General features: G+C 41.0%; 1 protein-coding gene across 4 annotated transcripts in view; it reads left to right on the top strand.

The window, feature by feature from the left end:
- FNDC3B (fibronectin type III domain containing 3B) overlaps positions 1–21301 on the top strand; it is a 376057-nt gene that overhangs the window by 260518 nt on the left and 94238 nt on the right. For all 4 annotated transcript variants that reach the window (XM_088839060.1, XM_088839069.1, XM_088839078.1 and 1 more), the window contains exons 7-9: positions 5295–5353; positions 13639–13790; positions 18412–18471. In XM_088839060.1, coding sequence (XP_088695186.1) covers positions 5295–5353; positions 13639–13790; positions 18412–18471 — 271 coding nt within the window. The remainder of the gene's footprint in view (positions 1–5294; positions 5354–13638; positions 13791–18411; positions 18472–21301) is intronic.

The raw sequence follows: 21301 nt of genomic DNA, 5'->3' as shown, positions 1-21301 counted from the left end.
TAGGTTGGGAAGATCCCCTGGAGCAGGACATGGCAACCCACTCCAGTATTCTTGCCTTGAGAATTCCATGGATAGAGGAGCCTGGCGGGCTACAGTCCATGGAGTTGCAAAGAGTCAGACTCGACTGAAGTTGACTGACACACACACACTCACACCCACACCCAGCGCCGGCGCCCCCCACCCCGCCACCCCCACTGGTTTGGCAAGCTACCTGAGAATGCCCCGTAGTCATTTTTACTGATCACAGCCTTCACTGCAGGGAAAAGACTATTAAATATTAAGAAGGTGATGATATAAAAGGTGAGTTTCATGTCTGCCCACTTCAGCCATGGTCACAATCAAAATTGAAGCAGGTGGTTTTAATCTGTTTTCTTGCCTTATGGCAGCTTCAGTGTGGGGAGAAAGAAACACAAAGTTGGCTTATAAGATTTGCCTCTGGATAAATTTACTTGTTGCAAAACCAGAGGGCAGAAGGCAGCTCTGATAATGGAGAAAGAGCCCCTTTCTTCCCACAGCCTTACCCTTCTGCCTCTTCCAGACAATCTCTTGTTCACCCACCAAATTCTTGGGGGTCCCAGGAGGACATAAACAAGACATAGTTTCCTCTTTAAACTTGGTTTGAAAGGTACCCTAATGGCAAAATCACCAGAACTGTTCTTCCTTGTCTTGTTAATTTTTGTGAAGGGATTACTTTTTTTTTTCTCTTTTCTCACACACTCATGGTGCGTGTGAGAGAGCGACAGAGGTAGAGAAAAAGGCATCATGTAAGCAAGCAGAAGCAAGATCCAGCTCTGAAACAGACCCTGTAGAGCTGGTCTCCTAGGCTGTTAAGTGGGAAGGGTAGTAATGCATAGACTACTCCCAGGCACTGTTAAATCTTGCTTAGGGAGAGGTCTGAGTTAATTTAGTTATTTAGGTGGCAGAATCCTGAATTTGGGGATTTTCGTATCAGAAAGTTAGCTTTCACACTAGAGTTTATTTTATATGTGGTAAGTAACTGTCACTTTAACTCAGTTAAACAAGTTTTATTTTCGCTCTTGTTTGTGCAGATTGTGTGCCTGGATGTACTTTTTTCTCTTAGTCTGTGGCAACACAAATGGAAAAGCATGAAATAAATGTAGCGTGAATGCATTTTCTTCTTTTTTCCTTATTCACAATTCAGAATCTTGAAAGAAAGAAGGCTTCCAGTCTAGCTTTGATCCCACATTTCTCCTGATGTTATAATGATCGTCCTGTCACTACCTTTCCTTCTCACACCCTGCCCTTTGTATTTTTGATCTTTGAGAAGGCAATGGCACCCCACTCCAGTACTCTTGCCTGGAAAATCCCATGGACAGAGGAGCCTGGTAGGCTGCAATCCATGGGGTCGCAAAGAGTCGGAGACAACTGAGTAACTTCACTTTCACTTTTCACTTTCATGCATTGGAGAAGGAAATGGCAACCCACTCCAGTGTTCTTGCCTGGAGAATCCCAGGGATGGGGGAGCCTGGTGGGCTGCCGCTTATGGGGTCGCACAGAGTCAAACATGACTGAAGTGACTTAGCAGCAGCAGCAGCAGAGTCCTTTGTTTATTTGGCTCCATCCATGGCCTACTTTTTCTTGTTCTTCCTTTCCTCACATGGCTTGTCCCCCAAAGGCCTTTGCTCTAATCATTTGACAGCTTTTTCAGAGTTTAAGAAAGAAATCCCCAAACACAGACCCTCTCGTGGGACTCGTGGGGGCATCTGCTGCCACCTCCTTTCTCCCGTCCGCGTCAGCACAAACACCTGGCAGTCTCACCCCCTCCTCTCCCTCCCCACACCCCCTCCCTTGGGACTCCTCATTCCTGGGGATGCAGCCGGAGGATCCCGCTTGCTCTGGGACACATTACGTGACCTCACTTGTACTCCTGGGGAAATAAATACTCCTCATTTGTCCCTCAGCCTTACTTCTCAGTCGACAAAGACATGGTGCAGGTATTGTGCTCCGAACTGAAGGCAAAAACTGTGATGTGCAGGAAAGACTGCAGTCCTGCTCCTGCCGTAAAATGGAGTGGAGAATGTCCATCTTGCCAAGGAGGTTGTAAAGATCAGCAGGGCGATGGTGCCTGACTAGCGCATGTCTACATGCTCAGGAAATACCAGCTTTCCTTGTTATAAGACAGACACGAGAAGTCCTGACCTCTTTCTGGAAGTTGTTTTGTTGTTTTTCTCTCAGTCAGCCTTTCATTTGTATGTCTGGCTCTTACCTGAAACCCTTTTTTTTCTCTTCCCAGTCTTAAGCAGATCTTTCTCCCCGCCCCGCGCACCCCGCACCTCCTCCTAACTCAGCCTCCTTTCCCATTTTTCCTTTTTCTGTCACCTGTGTGTGTTTGAAAGCTGGCTGGGAGAAGGAGGTCTTCAATTTTTTTTTTTTAAACACTCTTTCATGCCCTATAGTCTAGTTATAGTCCAGAGGATTCTTCCTTCGCAGAGCTCTTCAATCCTTTCTTTGTTGGATAGGCGATCATCTCTCTTCTCATCTAAAACTTTATTAAGCGGTCCCCAACCTTTTTGGCACCAGGGACCGGTTTTGTGGCAGATAATTTTTCCACAGACGAGGTGTGGAGGGTGGTCCAGGCAGTAATGGGAGTGATGGGGATCTGAGATGACGCTTCCCTTACTCACCCGCCCGCCATCACCTCCTGCTGTGCGGCCTGGTTCCTAGCAGGTCATGGGGCGGGGGAAGGTTGCTGGTGGTTGGGGACCCCAGCTTTGCTACCTCAAAAATAGGGTTTGGCTTCCTGTCAGAACAGGAAATGTCTGTCAGAACAGCTAGCTGTTTGAATGTATCTAGTGTTTGAATTGTATCTCTGTGGAGTGTTTGAAACCTTAGGGTCCTTCAAACTCTGGAATAACCAGTGATTCAGAAAGTTTTGTCTTAACACCTGAACCAGTTCCTTTATTGCAACTGTGCTCATGTGTTTTTTACTGACAATTAACTTCTGAGATACACAGTATCTACAGTTCACTCAGTAGGAATTCCCAGAAAACGTGAGGATATGTTTTGACTTACGGGTATAGTCCATTGTCTATATCTTAACATGAATCCATGATTATAAATGAGCTTAGGACATTCAGTCTCTCAGGACATTCAGAATTTTCTTTTAGTTGCAATTTTAAAAAGTATTATATTGCCACCAACCCATTTATTTTCCTCCCCAAAATAAAGGTAAACATGTTCTGCCAAGCAGAATGCAATGGGAAAAAAAAAGGAACTGATCCCTTTAAGGTGGAGCCAACTAGAAGTTCTTGTTATTTTTTATGTAGGCTTGGTTTATTTACTGAGTCAACAAGTATGCATTGGGCTCTGGCCCTGCAGGATCTATGCGAGACACTCTGGGCTGCATTGTGAGCGTGTCCTACAATGGGGCCTGGAGCTGAAGTCTACACTGTGGCCTCTTCTCGTGTCCCCCACATGTGAAACTAAGCGTGGCATTTTTAAGTGCTAGAAAAAAAGAATGTGTGCCAGAGGTCTTTGTGTGACCCACAAGGTTTAAAATATTTTAACTGTCTGATTATCAACAGAAATGTATGGGCTTTCCCAGGTGGCACAGTGGTAAAGAATCCACCTGCCAAAGCAGGAGACGCAAGAGACACAGGTTCGATCCCTGGGGTGGGAAAGATCCTCTGGAGAAGGGAATGCCTACCGAGTATTCTTGCTTGGAGAATTCCATGGACAGAGGACCCTGGCAGGCTACAGTCCGTGTGGTAGCAAAGAGTCGGACACGACTGAACAACTAACACTTCGATTTTTTCAAATTATTGACAGAAAAAATGTATCTGCTTCAGATCTATAGTTCATCTCCCTTCCTCAAGCTTTTATTTTATCAGAAAAGCAGTAATAAATGAGGGAACAATTAAACAGGAGAATTAATGTCTGATTTTGATGACTGCCGGACAGGAGAATAAGTAGGATAGGAGAATGACTGGAGGAAACCTGGGGCACGGGGATAGGGGTTGAGGGTGGGATTCTTTGAAATTAGACCTGAACATTGTGAATGCACAGTCTGTGAAGAGCTGGGCTTGCTAACGTGTTCTCAGCCCTAGTCCGTTTCCCCCTCCTCCTCCAAACGTCTGCTTGCCCGTAGTATTCAGCTGGATGTTGGTTCATAGGAAACTTCTAAAACTTCTCTCTCTTGGAGAGCCTTTACCTTGGCACTTGTCACTCTGTAATCACCTATTTACTTCCATTCTTCACCCCCGATTCCACCCCTCACTAGACTTGAAATATCTTGGGGTCAAGGACATGTCTTGGTAATCATGTATCTCTAGGTATATAGCTCATAATCTAGTTGAACAGTTAGTTAAGTTAATATGTAGATTCAAAATTAGATTCCATCAAGCAAGTTGTGAAAGTCAGATGTTTCCTTTAGCAAAACAGGTTCTTAAGTTTAAATTCTGTCATTTATCCTATTTATACATATCCTTCCCACCCTGTCCTCTCTCCTCCAAGCAATTCTCCCCTTTCATTTCAAAAATAATTCTTGCTGCACCCCAAAACTTGCCCATCTCCCCATCTTATTTAAAAACACTATCCTTCAGTTGATCCAGCCCCAAACTAGGGATTCTCTTTGATTCTTCACATTCCCTTATCCTTGCCTATCATGTCCTTTCCTTTAGCACCTATACCTCTAGAACCATACCTGTTTTTAGCATCTTTACTACCACCCCCAGCTCGGGCCAGTACCCTTCACCTGGACCAGTGCAGCAGTGCGCTGACTGGTCTTTCTGCTCCCACTCTTAGCTTCCATATATCCATTATTCATGCAGATAAGCAGATATTTGCAAACTCAAAATAACATTGTGTCAGTTCCTCTGCTAAAATACGCCAGTGGTTTCTTATTGAACTCAGAATAAAAATTGAGTAAAAAATCTGAACTCACAGCCCTACATGTACTGGTCCCTATCTACAACCTCATCTCATTGCCCTCAGCTTCTAGCTGCACTGGTCTCCCCTGTCTCCTCCTTAGAGTTCTCTATTCCCTGTTGCCTGTTGAATTATTAAGTGGAATTCCGTGTTAATCTGGTTAGCTCTGTGAATGTGTAAACCAATAGTAGTGTCAAGTTAGCACAGTCACAGTGAAATCTGTACCCCCAAAGACATCCCCATTCCTGATTTTTATCATCATGCTTGTGGTACTGAAAGTTCATGGTAACAGGCAACTGACTTAATGACAACCTGGGTTAAAGGCCTTGGGAAAGGAAGTTGACAACCTTACTGACTTCTAATGGTGTTAACTGATTTCTCTTTTTCTCCCTCTTTTTGCCATGCAGAGTATGAGCTGGAAGTAAAGAGGGTACAAGACATTCTTTCGGGAATAGAGAAGCCACAGGTATGTCTTCTGGATTTCTCAGCATAAATGGTGCTCTTTTAAGTATTTCAAACATGCTTTTCTTTTACCACACAGTAGGTAAGCAAAAGGGCCCCTTCCCATTGCAGATTATTCATAAACTATGAAATAGAGCTGTTATTAATGGAGCATGAAAATATAAAACAGCAGTCTTCTGTTTAGTCATCATCCACTAAAATGTCTTCTTTATTTAGATATTCTGAATGCAGTTAGGTATTCATCCCAACATCCAAGGATACACCACCACCCCCCCCCCCAACACACACACACATACAAGGTCTACAGAAAAGTTTTCTTTTGGTAATCTCCCTTTACCTGTGTAAACGTAGTAATAATAATTTTTTGAAAACCTCAGTAATTCAAAGTATTTTTCCAGGTAAATTTCAAAAGATACTTAAATATTAGCAGAGTAAAATAAGTCCAAGCTATAATGGCAAGGAAAAAAATCTGGTGGGAGTAGTGATATTGTGAGATTTCAGTTCGATTTTGCCAGATGCTTTGAAATTCAAGTGAAAAATTCAAAATGTTGATTCAGCCTTTCATCTGAATTTAGAGAGCCAAAGTTCTTTGGAGGGTTTTCTAGCTGAATTGGAAAACCTTACTTCTTCATGTGTTTCAAATACTGAGAGTTTTAACAGAAGGGTCCAAACATGCCTCAGGGCACATAGTTGAGTTTGACTAAACCTAAAAACATGAGGTGTGCCGGACTCTGGGCACAATAGGGCACTTGTGGAGGAGCAGGGTGTTGATGCTGGGTTGGGGAGTCTGCACTTAATCTGCACTTATGGAGCAGGTTGCCATTGAGAGTTTGCAAGCAAAGAAGTTATATAATCAGGACTGTACTTTTAGGAGGATCAAACAGTGGGCAGGTGCAGTGCAATGAGCAGAGAGAGGATGGACCCAGGGAGACAAGACAAGTGTTAGGAATGTGTTACTGTAGTGCTGGTGAGAGACCGTGGGAGTCAGAGTTAGGGTGATGCATCAGGCGTGGCAAGGAGAGGACGGACACTGGAGCCATTCTAGAGAAATCCGTCAGGCGTGACAACCTGTTAGGTATCCGCTGTCATGGATAGCTGGGCTTTCAGGCCTAGATGCCTCCTTTCAGGAGTTGCTTCCTCTGAGCTGGCTGCCCTGACTTTTGTCCCATCAAGTGGGACACTCCACTCGGTGTTCAGTACCCCTCGTCTTTCTTCAGCTTCACTGTGTGTATGTGATATATTGTACTCTGTTTCCTTGTTTTTGTGTCTTTCCCAGTCATCTCTGAGTTCTCAAGAAAAGTTCGTGTCTGTGTCCTTTTTGTATCTTCAGTGCTATTCTTAGACTTGGGGAATTTGTTTCACAAGCAGGGTATCTAGGAAGACGAGTAAGTGGGCAGTCATCAGGAAGATGAATAAGTGGGCAGTCAAAAGGATCTGGTAGATCAGTGCTCTGGAGAGAGGGCAGTGAGATAGCCATGGGGGAACACATGTGAGGGAGTGATAGGAGTGGATGGGGCAGAGTGTAGGGAGAGATTAGAGAAGGCTTGAGGGCAGAGTCATGAAACAGGCGTACGTGTACAGTGCAGCAGAAAGAACCCATGAAGGACTCAGAAGTCATAATCAGCGTGAGAAGGCAGAGTGACAGTTTAGTTGACTGTCCCAGTTGTACTCCGACAGCTTCTTCTGGTTTCTGTCATGTGTACACACACACGCACAGTGTTTTTCTTGAGTTATACCTGGTCATTTCTTTACTGCAGATGATGGAGTCTATTTCTGAGGATCATGCAGCTCCAGCAAGATAAAAACAGTATTTATACGCATTGGCCCTTACCCCAGTTCAGTGTTTGTTAAGTGCTAAAATCTTTCCAGGTTTTACAGCAAGGTAGACAGGTTTTTGTGTAAATAGTTATGATGTTCAGTGTACTTATAATCAGATTGTTCTCTGAGAGATCAAAAAGTCCCAAGTGGGTCTCATTTGGCTAAAATCAAGGTATCAGCTTAGGCTACACTCCTCTGGGACAAATCTGTTTCCTCGCCCCTTCCAGGATCTAGAGGCTGCCCGCATTGCTTGCTCACACCCGTTCCATTCTCATACCTTGTTCTCCTGACTCTGACTTTCCTGCCTCCCTCTTTTACCTACAAAGACACTTGTTACTACCTCAGGCCCACTCAGATAAGCCAGGATAGTCCCTTCCTCTCAAGGTCCTTCACTTATCACATCTGCAAAGTCTCTTTTTACCTTTTAGGTTCCAGGGATTAGAATTCAGACATCTTGAGGGAGGCATGTTCTTCTGTCCACCACACCCACCGTTGGTCCCCACATAACCTCTGCTGGGTGACAGTCCACCCATCCTTCTGATCCCCATTAATTGTCTATTCCATTATTCTCCCTTCCTTCCTCTCCTCTCCCCTCTGTCTGAAGTTCATGTCCATGGTTGTGTCTTGTTCATCTTTGTGCCCCTGGTACCTTGCACTGTCCTTGGCACAGTGTGAGCCCTTAACAAATAGTTGGTAAATAAATGCGTGGCAGACTGCAGTGGCTGTAGTGAGGCTCTGCCAGGTGAGACAGATTCTGGTAGCCTGGCCAGCTCAGATGAGGCTCAGCCAGCCTGGTGGGATGTGGGTTCGGCTGGGAGCCAGGGTGGGAGGCAGCAGCATGGAGGGGCGGTGGGGCGTCCTGTGAGTTGGGGCCCAGCATGGCCATTAGCTGTCTTTGTGACCCTGAGCCGAGGTTTCCTTATCTTTGGAAGGTTGAATAATAAAGACCACATTGGATTATCTGAGAAGTAAATTATATGCTATTTATAGAGTCCTTGGAATGGAGTATTTTCCTATAGTTTATAGCATAACATTAGGCAAAGGCGAGACTCCCTGCATCATGCTGAAGTGGGGAGGAGGGCTGTTCACCTTCTAGGAAAAGAAACAGCTGCGGAAAGTTCGGCACACAGTTGTCTAAAGGATTGTTGTTCTTGTTTTTTTCTTGCAGCCACATCTGGTAATGCTTCCAAATAATACTCATATATTTTTCTTTCACGTTTTGCAGCTGATTTGTTTTAGGTATAGGAGCATTATCGAGGACCTGTAGATTCTAGTCATCTTTCTAGAACTTTGGGCACCCTGAATTAAGTCATTTATGCTTCAGAAACCCAAATACTGTAAAGATCCAAGTACTTATTCATTAAATAAAACAGGGTACAAATATTCTAGGTTTTTGTCCCAAGACTGTAACAATTAGGTGTCTTGGGGACTATACTCATATACCACTGCTATACCAGAGAGATAAGCTGGATACTATTCTAAGTGGTTTAGGAATTAACCTCTGCAGTCCCAGCCAGCTCCAACCTGACATGCTTTAATCTGCTCTGATGGTGATGCTTGATGAAGTCTCCCCTGAACTGCTGGACAGTTCGTTTTCAGTATGTAAATAAATGTAACCAGGAATTGTGGTTCTGCATCATTTCCACCCGCTAATGTTTAGCTTGTAGAAACAATGGATTTATTGGCTCCAGACATAAGTAAACGACCTAAGGAGAACAACAGTCCCTACAAGAAGCAATCCATTGAAAGATAAACAGCCTTAGATCTGGAGACAGATTCAAGGGTCTTTGCACTTAAGGAATTATAGTAACAGATGATTCTGAAATCCCTAAATTTGAATATCCTTTTTCTTTGAATAATGATCTCTTTGACCTCTTCCTTTTAAATTTTCCTTTATGTTTGTATTTTTTGTGATGGTACTTTAGAAGTGAAGCCAATGTAGCTATGGAAATATTTTCTTAGCATACTCCCTAAATTGGATCAGCAGGCCTCCCACATAGTTAAATCCAAAGACCAGACCAAATTTAGAAGCTATTAACTTACACAGAAATATTTTTGAACATGGGAGTAACAGTGTAGTGACTTTATGAGAGTAAGTGGTGTTTTGGATCCAAATAGTGAATATCATTTGCATAAAAGATAGTCTGAAAATTAAGACAGTAAAATTTCACAGCATAAAAATCCTAGGATGAACAGGAGATGAAGGGAAAAAGAGAAAGAACCCTGAGGATTGCATATGAAATAGCTGCAAGATAATGCAATCTTATCATTTGTGAACATGAGTATGCACATATATATGCCTTTACCTAGCAGTTGTTCTCAAGTTCCCATCTATATTTAATAAATACATAACAGAAATGATCTCTAATCACTGTGTAATCACTGAGAAGTAGATAGTGGTTTTTATGAGTCCTTCAGAGATACTTCAAAGCGGTTTAAGTAATTTCTATACAGACTTACAATAGTAACCTTCACAGTAGACCCTTTTATATCTCTAGTGCTGAGACAAAAGTCACATTGGGCCTTGTCCAATAATTTTGTAACTGACAATCACCACTTTTATCACCATTCAAAGGAGATTGACTTCTGTTTATGGTAGAATAGTTAAACATCAGAAAGTCAGTTAGTTTTATGGCTTCCAAACTTCTTTTTTTGGATCACTGCCATGGCAGTCATTGTGATGATCAGATTAGCCATGCCCTAGTTCAATTCAGTGGTCACTGCTGGTGAGAAAGTTTCACCAGAGAGAGAGAGAGAAAGAGACCCTGAATGAATGAAGGGGAAACTTGTTTAAGAATGCTGTCATTCCAAAGTAGACTTGAACCCAGCCTAGTCTTAGAGTTCTGACTCTCTCATTAAGGTTATCAGCTCCCTGGATGCTTGGAGTAAAGGCCTCTACTGCTGATGATCCCCTTTACATGACATTCTCCTGAAAGGCACCGTGTAATTCCCTGGCATGAAACCTGGGATGGAAGTGAGTGAGTTCCAAGTTCTAATGAAGACAAAGCACTTTTTCTCTCAGGATTCTAATGCCTGAAGAAAGGAAACCTGAGACCCAGAAAGGCTCAGTGAAAGGCAGGGCGGGGGGAGCACAGGAGGGACCAGGCCTCACAAGTCTGGTAAGTAATCTGGGTGGCAGGCTGCTCAGATCCAGGGAAGAATTCCCAGAAGCGGCCAACCTTTGAACATGATGCTGAGTTCCCCAAGTGCACTTCCGTTAGGCTGGCCAGTGGGAAGGATGCAGAGGTCTGTGTTCAGATGATGGTTGGCCTTCCTAAGGCTTGCTAAGGGAACCTCGGGAAAAGGTGTGTTATTTTAGTTGATGCTTCAGGTGCTGTACATCACTGTTCAGTTAAGTAATAGTTTAACCAAGTTGAAAGGGCTTTCCCCTGTGGCTCAGCGGTAAAGGATCTGCCGGCAATGCAGGAGATGTGGGTTATATCCTTGGGTTGAGAACATCCCCTGGAGTAGGACTCACCCCAGTATTCTTACTGGGAAAACTCCACAGACAGAGGAGCCTGATGGGCTGCAGTCCATGGGGTTGCAGAGTTGGACACAAACTGAGTGACTAAACAACGAAAGGAAAGAAAGTAATTTTTTTTGTTTGATTTACATATATTGTTAAATGATTATCACAATAGGTTCAGCTAATATCCATCATCTCATATACATACAATATAAAGAAAGAAAAATTTTTTCTTCTTGTGGTAAAAGCTCTTAGGCATGCATTCTTCGTAGCTGATGAAAACAGTAGAGTTTAAAGGGATGTGAATTTATGGGTACCTGTTCAGTATCTAAAGTGCTAGCATTTGAGTGAGCTATTTTAAGATGTGATATTATTTCACACCACCATTCATAGAATCAGTGTTACTATACTCTGTGCTCTTGGAATTGGGCCATGTATCATCTTAGTTGAATGTTTCTCAGTACCTAATCAGCATCCTTTAAAGTTATAAACTGAACTCCTCACAGCAAAAATATCTCCTTGTAAGTTAAAAATCAAATATAGTATCCAGTATCTCTAGGTTAGTCATTAATGGTGTGTGAGTAATTCAGCAAATATAGTGGTGTACGTATGTGGATGGAAATAGTGCCTTAAAATTCAGTCAAGGGAACAACACACAAAGCAGAGTGTCATGAAGTGAGTGTTACATGTCAGTGCCCACACAGTGTGGTTGGATCACAAAGAAAACAGCGACAGATCCTGAGCAGAGGGTCAGGTAGCACAGTATAGAAACTTTTCATGAATTGCTCTCAAGCTGCTGTGGGGCCCTGTGCGCTCAGTGGGTCTGCCATGAGGCCCCTCATTCATCTCTCTGTCTTCATCAGGCAGAGGTCATATCTTAATCTTCTCTGTGTCCATAGCCCCTCACCAAGTAAGGTATGTTAAAGGCAGGAAAACAGGAAAGTCCAGAGCTAAGTTTCAGGGTGTGAGAGGAGATGGCATGCTGAAGGGGCAGTGGTAGGCAGAAGAGGAACTCTTAGTCTGGAGTCAAAGCAAGAAGGGTAGAGTTCAGTTCTGTAACAGTGTCTTTTTGGGATTTTTTAAAAGATGTGTATAATGCTAGCCTGCCATCCACCTTGTTATCTGTATCAGAAACTCAGGCTGTCTTACTCTTTTTTTATTTTTCATTCAATGTTTATCAAACAACCACTACTCATGGTTGAATATGACTTGGGCCTTCTCCTTAGGGAGTCCCACAGTCCAGTGAGAAAGGTAGGCAGATGCTATAAACATGATTAGCAGTGGGTAGAGATAGCAACAAGGTGCTGTGGAACAGAGACCCGATAGGGTACTTCAGGGAATGCTACTCAGGGGTAGTGAGCCCTAGGCTTAGGGTCTTGAAGGATGAGTAGGAGTTTGACTAAATCATTGGTTAAATTTTTGAACTGTGGTGCTGGAGAAGACTCTTGAGAGTCCCTTGGACTGCAGGGAGATCCAACCAGTCCATTCTAAAAGAGATCAATCCTGGGTGTTCATTGGAAGGACTGATGCTAAAGCTGAAACTGCAATACTTTGGCCACCTCATGCAACGAGTTGACTCACTGGAAAAGACTCTGATGCTGGGAGGGGTTGGGGACAGGAGGAGAAGGGGACGACAGAGAATGAGATGGCTGGATGGCATCACCGACTCGATGGACATGAGTTTGAGTGAACTCCGGGAGTTGGTGATGGACAGGGAGGCCTGGCGTGCTGTGATTCATGGGGTCACAAAGAGTTGGACACAACTGAGCGACTGAACTGAACTGAACTGATGTCTATTTGGAATAGAAATGATGTGGAGGGCTCTGCTCAAAATGGAATGAATGATAGACTGAAAAGGGAAATTTGGTATTCATTTCCATATTTATTATTCATGCTTTTATATTATCTTGCATTTTAATACTCTTTATTTAGGTCAGATAGTGACCAAAAAAATAGAAGAAAAAAACGTAGTTTAGACATCTCCATCCATAGCTTACTAATCTGTGGCTATAAAGTCTTATATGGACATTAAACTTTAATGTATGTTTTAACTCATATTTTTAATGTTATTTAGAGAGCAACAAAATGAACTTTAGAAGATCGGAACCTTAAAATGCACTGATAGATTTATTTTAAAGAATTAGATTGTGCACTAGATTTTGGTTTCTCCAGAAACAGACTCTGAAACAAAGACTGGAAGCAAATAGTGTGTGTGGGGAGGTGCCCCAGGAAGCACAGTTAGAGATGAGACGTGAAATTGCAGAGGAGAAGCCAGTTAACCTGTTAAAGAGCAGGTTACGGCTGCGGGCAGCTGGGACTCAGTCCTGCTGAGGATGCCCAGGAGAGAGTGTAAGTGCTAGCTCAAGGGGAAAAGTTGGGGCGTTTAGAGTCCCAGACTCCTTTTTTCAAATGAAGTCTTAAGTGGAGGCCAAAGCAAAAGATAAAAGCAGAGCCTGGAGAGGTGGAACATTTCTGCACTTATTTCTGCCAGCTGTCAGCCTGGGCCGTGGCTCCATTTCTACCACCACTCCCAGCCGTACCTCCCCCCATCCTCCTGCACCATGAGGGTTTTCCCAGGAACCTGCAGGACTTCGAGGAGCATGGTTTGGAAGATCTTGGCTTTGCAGGATGATTCGACATCAAGCAAACCTTGGAGTCTGCCAGAAAGTACTATCATGGAGATTTATCATGTTCAACTTTTTACCCTTAGAAAAATTCTCGGACATGACACTATTTTTACTTTCTGGAGGACCAACTGTGAATTACACCAGACTTGGACATAAGTTTGCATAATAAGGACAGGCATTTCAGGAGTTACAGTTTGGACATCAGGACCGTGACAAGAGAAAACAATACAGGATGGGTTTTCTTTGCAATTAAAATAAATTTGTAAATTAAAATCATTTTTTCTTGAGTTAAATCTTAGCCGTTTTTATGCTACTGCTGATAATCACAAAATGTTCTGAGGAGAAGTGTGGTGTGTGATTCTTGTTTGTCTTCCTCAGGTTTCTAATATTCAGGCAAGAACAGTTGTGTTGTCCTGGACGCCCCCTGTTGGACTTTCGTGTGGACCCCACAGTGGTCTTTCCTTTCCCTACAGTTATGAGGTGGCTTTGTCAGACAAAGGACGAGATGGAAAGTACAAGATCATTTACAGGTAATGTATATTTCCATGTGTTTTTCTCCAGCTGCTAAACTGTGAAATTGGCGTCATTAAGGAGAATAAAAAAACAAAAGTTTAATGGCTTTGTAAATTTTCCTTTAAATAGTTCTTTTTAAGAATTAGTGATAATTACAATGTCAAGAGTTAATTTTGTTCAAGTAATTACTAATCAGAAATGACTTTCATAAGCCATTTGGTGTTGGTCAGATGTGTCACTTGGTTATGTCAGCTTGCCAGCATAGGACTAAAGAAGATTTTCCATTAATGTTGGCAGGGCAAAGAGTGGGTATGCCATGTATCACGCCCTCCTCTGGTCACCTTTTAGGCCCAGACCTTCTGCTAGTTTACAACGTGTTTTTGTCGAAATTCTACAATGTGGTTTCTATTCACCCTACTTCTTATCCTCTATGATAGTTTTCCAGTGTGGAGTGAAGCACTTTATTTGGAGGCAATCTTAAATACTCAAAAGTTTATTAGCACACAGAATAAGGGATTATCCTCTTCCACTTTATGAACTCCCAGATATTAACCATTCACATGATTTATAGCTGTGTTCTAAATGAGATAAAATATTTTTTAGGATCAAGTGTTTTCTCTTTTGTGATTGCTGGGTACTGCTCGGATTTGCTGAGCAGGAAATGGAGGCAGTCTGTTTGACCTCTCTATGACTGGCCCCGGGAAGTACTGCGCAGGCCCAGGGTCGTGAGGTCACAAAAGTCCACTTCTTCCTCTACCAGACAGGCTGCTTTTCTCTCCTGTTTCCCGGCTACAGACCTTGCATCCCCACCTCCCCCCACCCACCCCCCCAGCCCCGTTCCTTATTAGGTTGCTCTGGGGATTTGTCTCTCTCTGGACAAAGAAAAGGGGGGAAGAGAGAGGGAAGGCAGGCCTTCAGTCACTCTGTCCTCCTGTGACTGCCCATAGAGCTCTGTCATCTCTACCTGGACTCCTGCAAGAGTCTCCTCAGGCCCCTTCAGCATCCGCTCTGGCAGGCTGTCCTCTCATCCAGCCTCCACTCCGCAGAAACAGAAATCAGGCCGTGTCACTGCCCTGTGAAAGAACTCTGTGGTGCTTTTTCACTGTCCTCAGAATGTAGTCCTAACCCCTTAACTCTATTGGGTACTGTTTTGAAAAGCTAGAATTGGTAGTGACCTTAACAAAATAAAGAGCACCATTTCCCCCAGCCTGCCAGGAAACAGATTCTGTCAACGCGTGATGGTCGTTGGTGGCAGGACCTAAGAGTCCCAGGTGCCCATAAGTGAGAAAGTAGGAAACTTGGGAATGAAGTGAATGGGAACATTCCTGTCTTCCTTGAGAAAGCAGCAGCTGCAACTCACCTGAAATAGGTTGTTGCATAAGGGTTTATAGGTCTGGATTTGTGAACTCCTTGGATTTTTTTTTTTATTTTTAAAGGAAATGCTGAAAATCTGAGTTGTTTAGTAAACGTTCCTAATTTTACACTATTAATTATTGAGCAAATTTAAAAAACTTTAAAGATAAAGTCAAGTCAAACAACAGAGCTGTAGGCAACGTGTAGACATTGGCCTTCAGTTTGCAGCTTTTAAAAAGCATTTTTATTTGAATAATTTTCACATTTACAAAATGTTGCAAAAATAAAGAGATCGAGGAATATGTGCATATCCTTTACCCAGATTCACCTGTTATTAGCTTTTTACTCTATTTGCTTTACTAGTTGATTTTCTCTCCTGCCTTTTCTCTCTAAATCTTTTTTTTCCTATTAGTTTTAAATATTGTGGTCTTTTACTGCTAAATACTGCAGTGTGTTTCCTAAAATATTTTCTTAAATAGCTATAATGCAGTTACCAGCTTCATGACTTTACATCAATACCATATTTTTATCCAATCCATCATCTACATTCCCGTTTTGTTGGTTGGTTAAATAATGTCTGGTAGCATTTTTCTTCCCCTCTGAGACAAGATGCATTCTAGGGCCAAATACAGTGGTTGGTTGTCATGTCTCAGTAACCTTCTTTCATTTGGAACACTTCTACCATATTTCATTGTCTTCTATTACCCTGACTTTTTTTTTTTTTTTAATCTTCTGCTTTAATAAAGAAAACTGACACATATACATGCTTTTTCAAAAACAAAAATGTTATACCTAGCAGGGCAAGAGGTTTAAAATATTTTTAAAATTATGCTTAAATTTCAAACATACAGAAAAGTAGAAAAAGTAATACAGTGAACTCCAGGTAATCATCACTCAGATTTAACAAGTTTTTAAAATTTTGCCACATTTGACTCATGTCCCCTTTATCTTTATCATTGTTATTATGATTGAAGAATTTGGTAGCAGCTCACAGGTAGCATGTTAAATTTATTCCTGCATAGTTCAACATAGATAAACATAGACATTTTTTACATAACTGCAATGCTTTTCTGGTGGCTCAGACGGTAAAGAATCTGCTGGCAATGCAGGAGACCTGGGTCCAGTCCTTGGGTTTGGAAGATCCCCTGGAGAAGGAAATGGCTACCTACTCCAGTATTCTTTCCTGGAGAATTCAATGGACAGAGGAGCCTGGTGGGCTACACTCCATGGGGTCACAAAGAGTCAAACTCAACTGAGTAACACAATCTCATTAACATCTAGAAAAGCTAACAATAATGCTTGGCATCATTTAATACCTAGACCGTGTTCAAATTTCCCCAGCTGTCTCAAAAATACGTTTTAATATTGATTTCTTCCCCTTGGAATCCAAACGGAGTTTACTTACTGCTTGGGATTATTAGGTCTCATAAATCCATTTTAATATAGAATAGTGTCCTCATCCTTTTTCTTTTCTGTAAAGTTTTATATTTTAAAATGTATTTTTATATATAAATATATTTAATTTTAAAATTTAACTTTAAAATTTTTAATTAATGTGTGTTGATCTACAATATTGGTTTCAGGTGTATCTCCTATCCTTTTTTAAAAATTCTTGACCAGCTGCAAGAGTGGATCACTGTTTTTTTTTTTTTACCACACTGAATTTAGTTTAATCTTCCTTTCCTGTATTTATTTTTAATTGATTGTTAGCTCTGGATCTTGATCAGATGCAGCCTTTCAGCATTTGTGGGAGGTTTTTGTCGGGGTGGCTCTATGTCCTTCCTATTCCAGCACACTGGGAAGCACTGGAGCTTGCTGGCCTCATTGTGATTAAATCATGTTTAGGAACAGCCCATTGATTTTTTTTTTTTTAAGCTCACTTATTTACTTCTTTGAAATACAGTTTGCATACAGTATTACATTAGTTTCAGGTATACTACATAGTGATTCAAAATTTTTATAGATGATACTCCAAGTTATTGTGACGTATTCACTATGTTTCCTGTGCTATCCGAGATATCCTTGTAGCTTATTTACCTTATGCAAAGTCATTTGTACTTCTTATTGCCTTAACCCCCATCTTGCCCTTCCCCGCTTTGCTCTCCCCACTGGTAACCCTAGTTTGTTCCTCTGGATCTGTGAGCCTGTTTCTGTTTCCTTATATTCATTCGTTTGATTTTTTTAGATTCGACATATAAGTAATAACATACAGAATTTTGTCTGACTTATTTTACCAAGCATAATACCCTCCAGGTCCATCCATGTTGTTACAAATGGCAGAATTTCATTCTTATTGTGGTTGAGCAGACACTGACATTTTTGAAGAGCACAGTTATGACCTTACACACCCCTCTTACCTTAAAAAAAGTTTTTAATGGGAATATTCCATATTTTATGTTAGTTGTTTCCTCATGATTGAGTTAAGGTTCATTTGCAGTTTCTGATCAGATAAGTGGTTTTATTTTGTGTAAGAGAACTATTTATTGGAATGTTTCTGTAAGAGAGCTGTTTATTAGTATTGATATGTGAGGGAAACAGATTGAGATTTCTTGAAGAAAGCTGAGAACTTGAAATGGTTGGGGTTCTCTCCAGGGTGAGTCTGAGAGTCACCTTCAGTTGACAGTTGGTACTGTTGTGTACCATGTATGTACCATGTATGTTATGTACATTTATCTGTGTTTCTGTCTATTCAGTTTGCTTGCTTCTTTACTTACTTTTATGTAGTTACTTTGAAGAAGTGATAAGATATTTTGGAATTTTATTCGTAAGTTAACCTTACCATTTTCTAGATCCGATTTAAAGGAATCTAATTTGCTAGTCCAGAAAAACTGATAATGCCAAATAGGAAAGTTTATTTCTGATTTATGGTGGAAGTAGACAGAATAATTCTTGAATTGTTGTTTGTACATGACTATGAGATCAATCTTGGGTGTTCACTGAAAGGACTGATGCTAAAGCTGAAACTGCAATACTTTGGCCACCTCATGCGATAAGTTGACTCACTGGAAAAGACTCTGATTCTGGGAAAGGTTGGGGGCGGGAGGAGAAGGGGACGACAGAGAATGAGATGGCTGGATGGCATTACCGGCTCTATGGACATGAGTTTGAGTGGACTCCGGGAGTTGGTGCTGGACAGGGAGGCCTGGCGTGCTGTGATTCATGGGGTCACAGAGAGTCGGACACGACTGAGTGACTGAACTGAAATGAACTGATGAGACCCAAATCCAAAACCTATTTTATTTTTGAAACTGGTGTTGTTGACTAATACATGATTTTTCTTTGCAGTGGAGAAGAATTAGAATGTAACCTGAAAGATCTTAGGCCAGCAACCGATTATCATGTGAGGTGAGTATTGGGGACTTCGGACTGCTAAAATAAATGGTATGCTCCTTTTTAAAAGTATTTGGTTAACAGCACTTGCCTAGCTAAAAGTTTCAGCACCTTTGCTCATTGGCCATTCCTCAGTGTCCTACACTTTCTGGCATCAAGATTGGGAGTCCACAGAAGTGCTTCTGGTCATAGAAAAGTAGATGATACCTTGAACAGAATTTTAAAATTATTTTTATAAAGTAACTTTTATTTCACATATTCTAAGATCTATTGGATCATGTGGCTTAATGTATGATATTTTCTTTCTATAAAGCAAATAAAATTTTTTACCATGAGTATATCAGTTATTTCATTATAGACCTTCCATGCAAACCATATATTCAGCACGAATGACTAAATAAAGTCCTTCCCATGTTTCAAGTTTGGACCATAAAAGGCAATAGGTTTTGAATTTGAAGTCTAGTAATGCAAATATCAAAATTATTTCTAACAAGAACTAATGCAGTTTGCCAAAACAACTCACATAGTTTGATATGTAGTCTGAAATCTCTTCTGTGATTTTTTTGCAATCTCTTCCGTGACTGCTCTGGAAGGCAGGGCCTGCTAATTTTAGGAAGAAACCCAGCCAACCACCGACCTGCAAAGAGAAAAGTATCAGAGCTCATCTGATTATTCAAAGATACATTGATTTACAAATAGGCAGATTTCTTAATCTGAATGTGATCCATAAGTTTTAATTAAAACTTTTATTTTATATAATTTTTAATTTATCCAGAAATTCTTATTTTATCTAATAGGGTGAATAACAACAAATTCTCTCTCCTTTCTTCAATTGTGCATGTGTATATCAAGATTATGTAATAAAATTGCAAGCACTCTTTGTTATACTTTGGTATACTTTACAATGGTTAGTTCACACATGTTCTGTTGTAGTAGAGTAGAGGTAGCATAGCCTAATAGGAAGAGCATTATGTTAATTATCAGTAGGCTTGAATTCTAGTCTGGTTCTACCATGAACTGACTGTTTCAACTTTGGTCAATCACAGAGAATCCATGCCAAAATTTTCTCGGTAACAAAAGTAGGGCAAGTTGGGGTGTGTTCAGGTAGTAATATCTTATTAGCTGCGCAAGTGTTTAAAGCTATGTTTAAAGCAATACATAAAAGAACTGGTTTTTACATTCAGTCATAAAGTGTACATCTGCTTAGCTACCGCACTGTTTAGATGAACTCTATGGCAACCATCTTTTCCCTTTTGAATCAGAACTTTTGGATTTTGAGTCAGTTAACTTTAACCCAAACATATTGAACTTTTCATACCATCTACAAACAAAAAGATTTGTGTAACTTGTGAAGCAGAGATGGTAATAGTTTAACCATTCTTTCAAATGGTTGATTTAACAACAGAAAACAACAGAATATGCAGCACTATATAGGGAGTCATGTAAATGTTTTCCATGAGACATTGTTAACATGTGTTTCTTTTTTTCTCTGTCTTTTAATGTTCACTGCCATTGTTTTACTGAAGGTTTACTTTATTAATTTTCTGCTCAAAAAAAAGCTGACGACATCTTTTTTTTAAGTTTTAAATGTCACAGTCTGCCCTTTATTTACTATCCTGTCTCTTGCTTCCCTTAATTTCTTTTAAACCCCTCTTACAAAGGGTAAACTTTAGAGTTTACTTGCACATGAATTCTTACATGTCTTTTAAACACCTTCAACTTCTGGGCAGATAAAAGGAATAATTAATGGAATCCCCCAAAGGAATAGGAGCATGAGGTGGTTACCTCCTAGGGGTCTTGGACCCAGACTTCTTCCTGACACGTCAAGGATCCCACCTTAGTGACATATTTGACATATATATGACACCACATGCACACAGCCTAAGGCACCACCAACTATTATTTGGCCTAGCACTCTACTGGCCAGAGAGATGGAAAATTCTCCCTCTCTTTGGTCATAATTTCTTCTAGAATTTAAAAAAATTCTTTACTAAGAAAAATATATACCGTCCAAATTGTAGTCACTTTGATCTGGCTATATAGACCATTCCTTCTCTTTCCTTATACTGTACAGCCTTTCATTTTTCAAACTAGAGAAGACTCTCAACCCCTACTTAGAGTCAGTTTCCTCTGTCCTGGTTTCTTTTTAAAGGCAGCTTGATGACACTGTAGACAGAGGTTCGAATATGGAGTTAATGGCTCAGTCACTTAACTGTAGGTGTGTGATTAGGCAAGCCATGTAAACATCAATGACCATGTTTTTTCTCATTCATAAAATGAGGATAATGATATCAGCCTCAGAAAGATGGTGTGAGAGCAAATGATATATATGTGCAAATCTATTATAAACCTGTAACATGTATAGATGTTGTTTTTGTTTGTTGTATTGTTGCAAAATTGTTCTAAAAATAAAAAGGACCTTCCTGATGCAGGTTCTTTGAAACTATGGTATAGTTTGACCATACCACTTACTATTTTATTGAGATAAAGATGTATCATAATTGCTGCTGAAAAAAGGAACAAAATCTCTTTTTATGATGCAGTGTTAACATTCTCAGAATCTTGGTTCTAAAAATGTAAGTTTTTATCAACACGGTGGCCTCAAATATAATTTTAAATTTAATAGTCACCTTTAAGTGTCTGCCTACAATGTGGGAGACCCAGGTTCAATCCCTGGATCGGGAAGATCGCCTGAAGAAGGAAATGGCAACCTACTCCAGTACTCTTGCCTGGAAAATCCCATGGACAGAGAAGCCTGGTAGGTTACAGTCCATGGGGTCGCAAAGAGTTGGATACGACTGAGAGACTTCATATAAGGCCTCAAAGGCTGTGTGGAAACATTTCC

This window comes from Moschus berezovskii, chromosome 1 (assembly GCF_049115385.1).
Source record: "Moschus berezovskii isolate FMDL1 chromosome 1, NW_MosBer_1.0, whole genome shotgun sequence".
Classification (NCBI taxonomy): domain Eukaryota; kingdom Metazoa; phylum Chordata; class Mammalia; order Artiodactyla; family Moschidae; genus Moschus; species Moschus berezovskii.
This window is presented reverse-complemented; position numbering and strand designations above follow the sequence as displayed.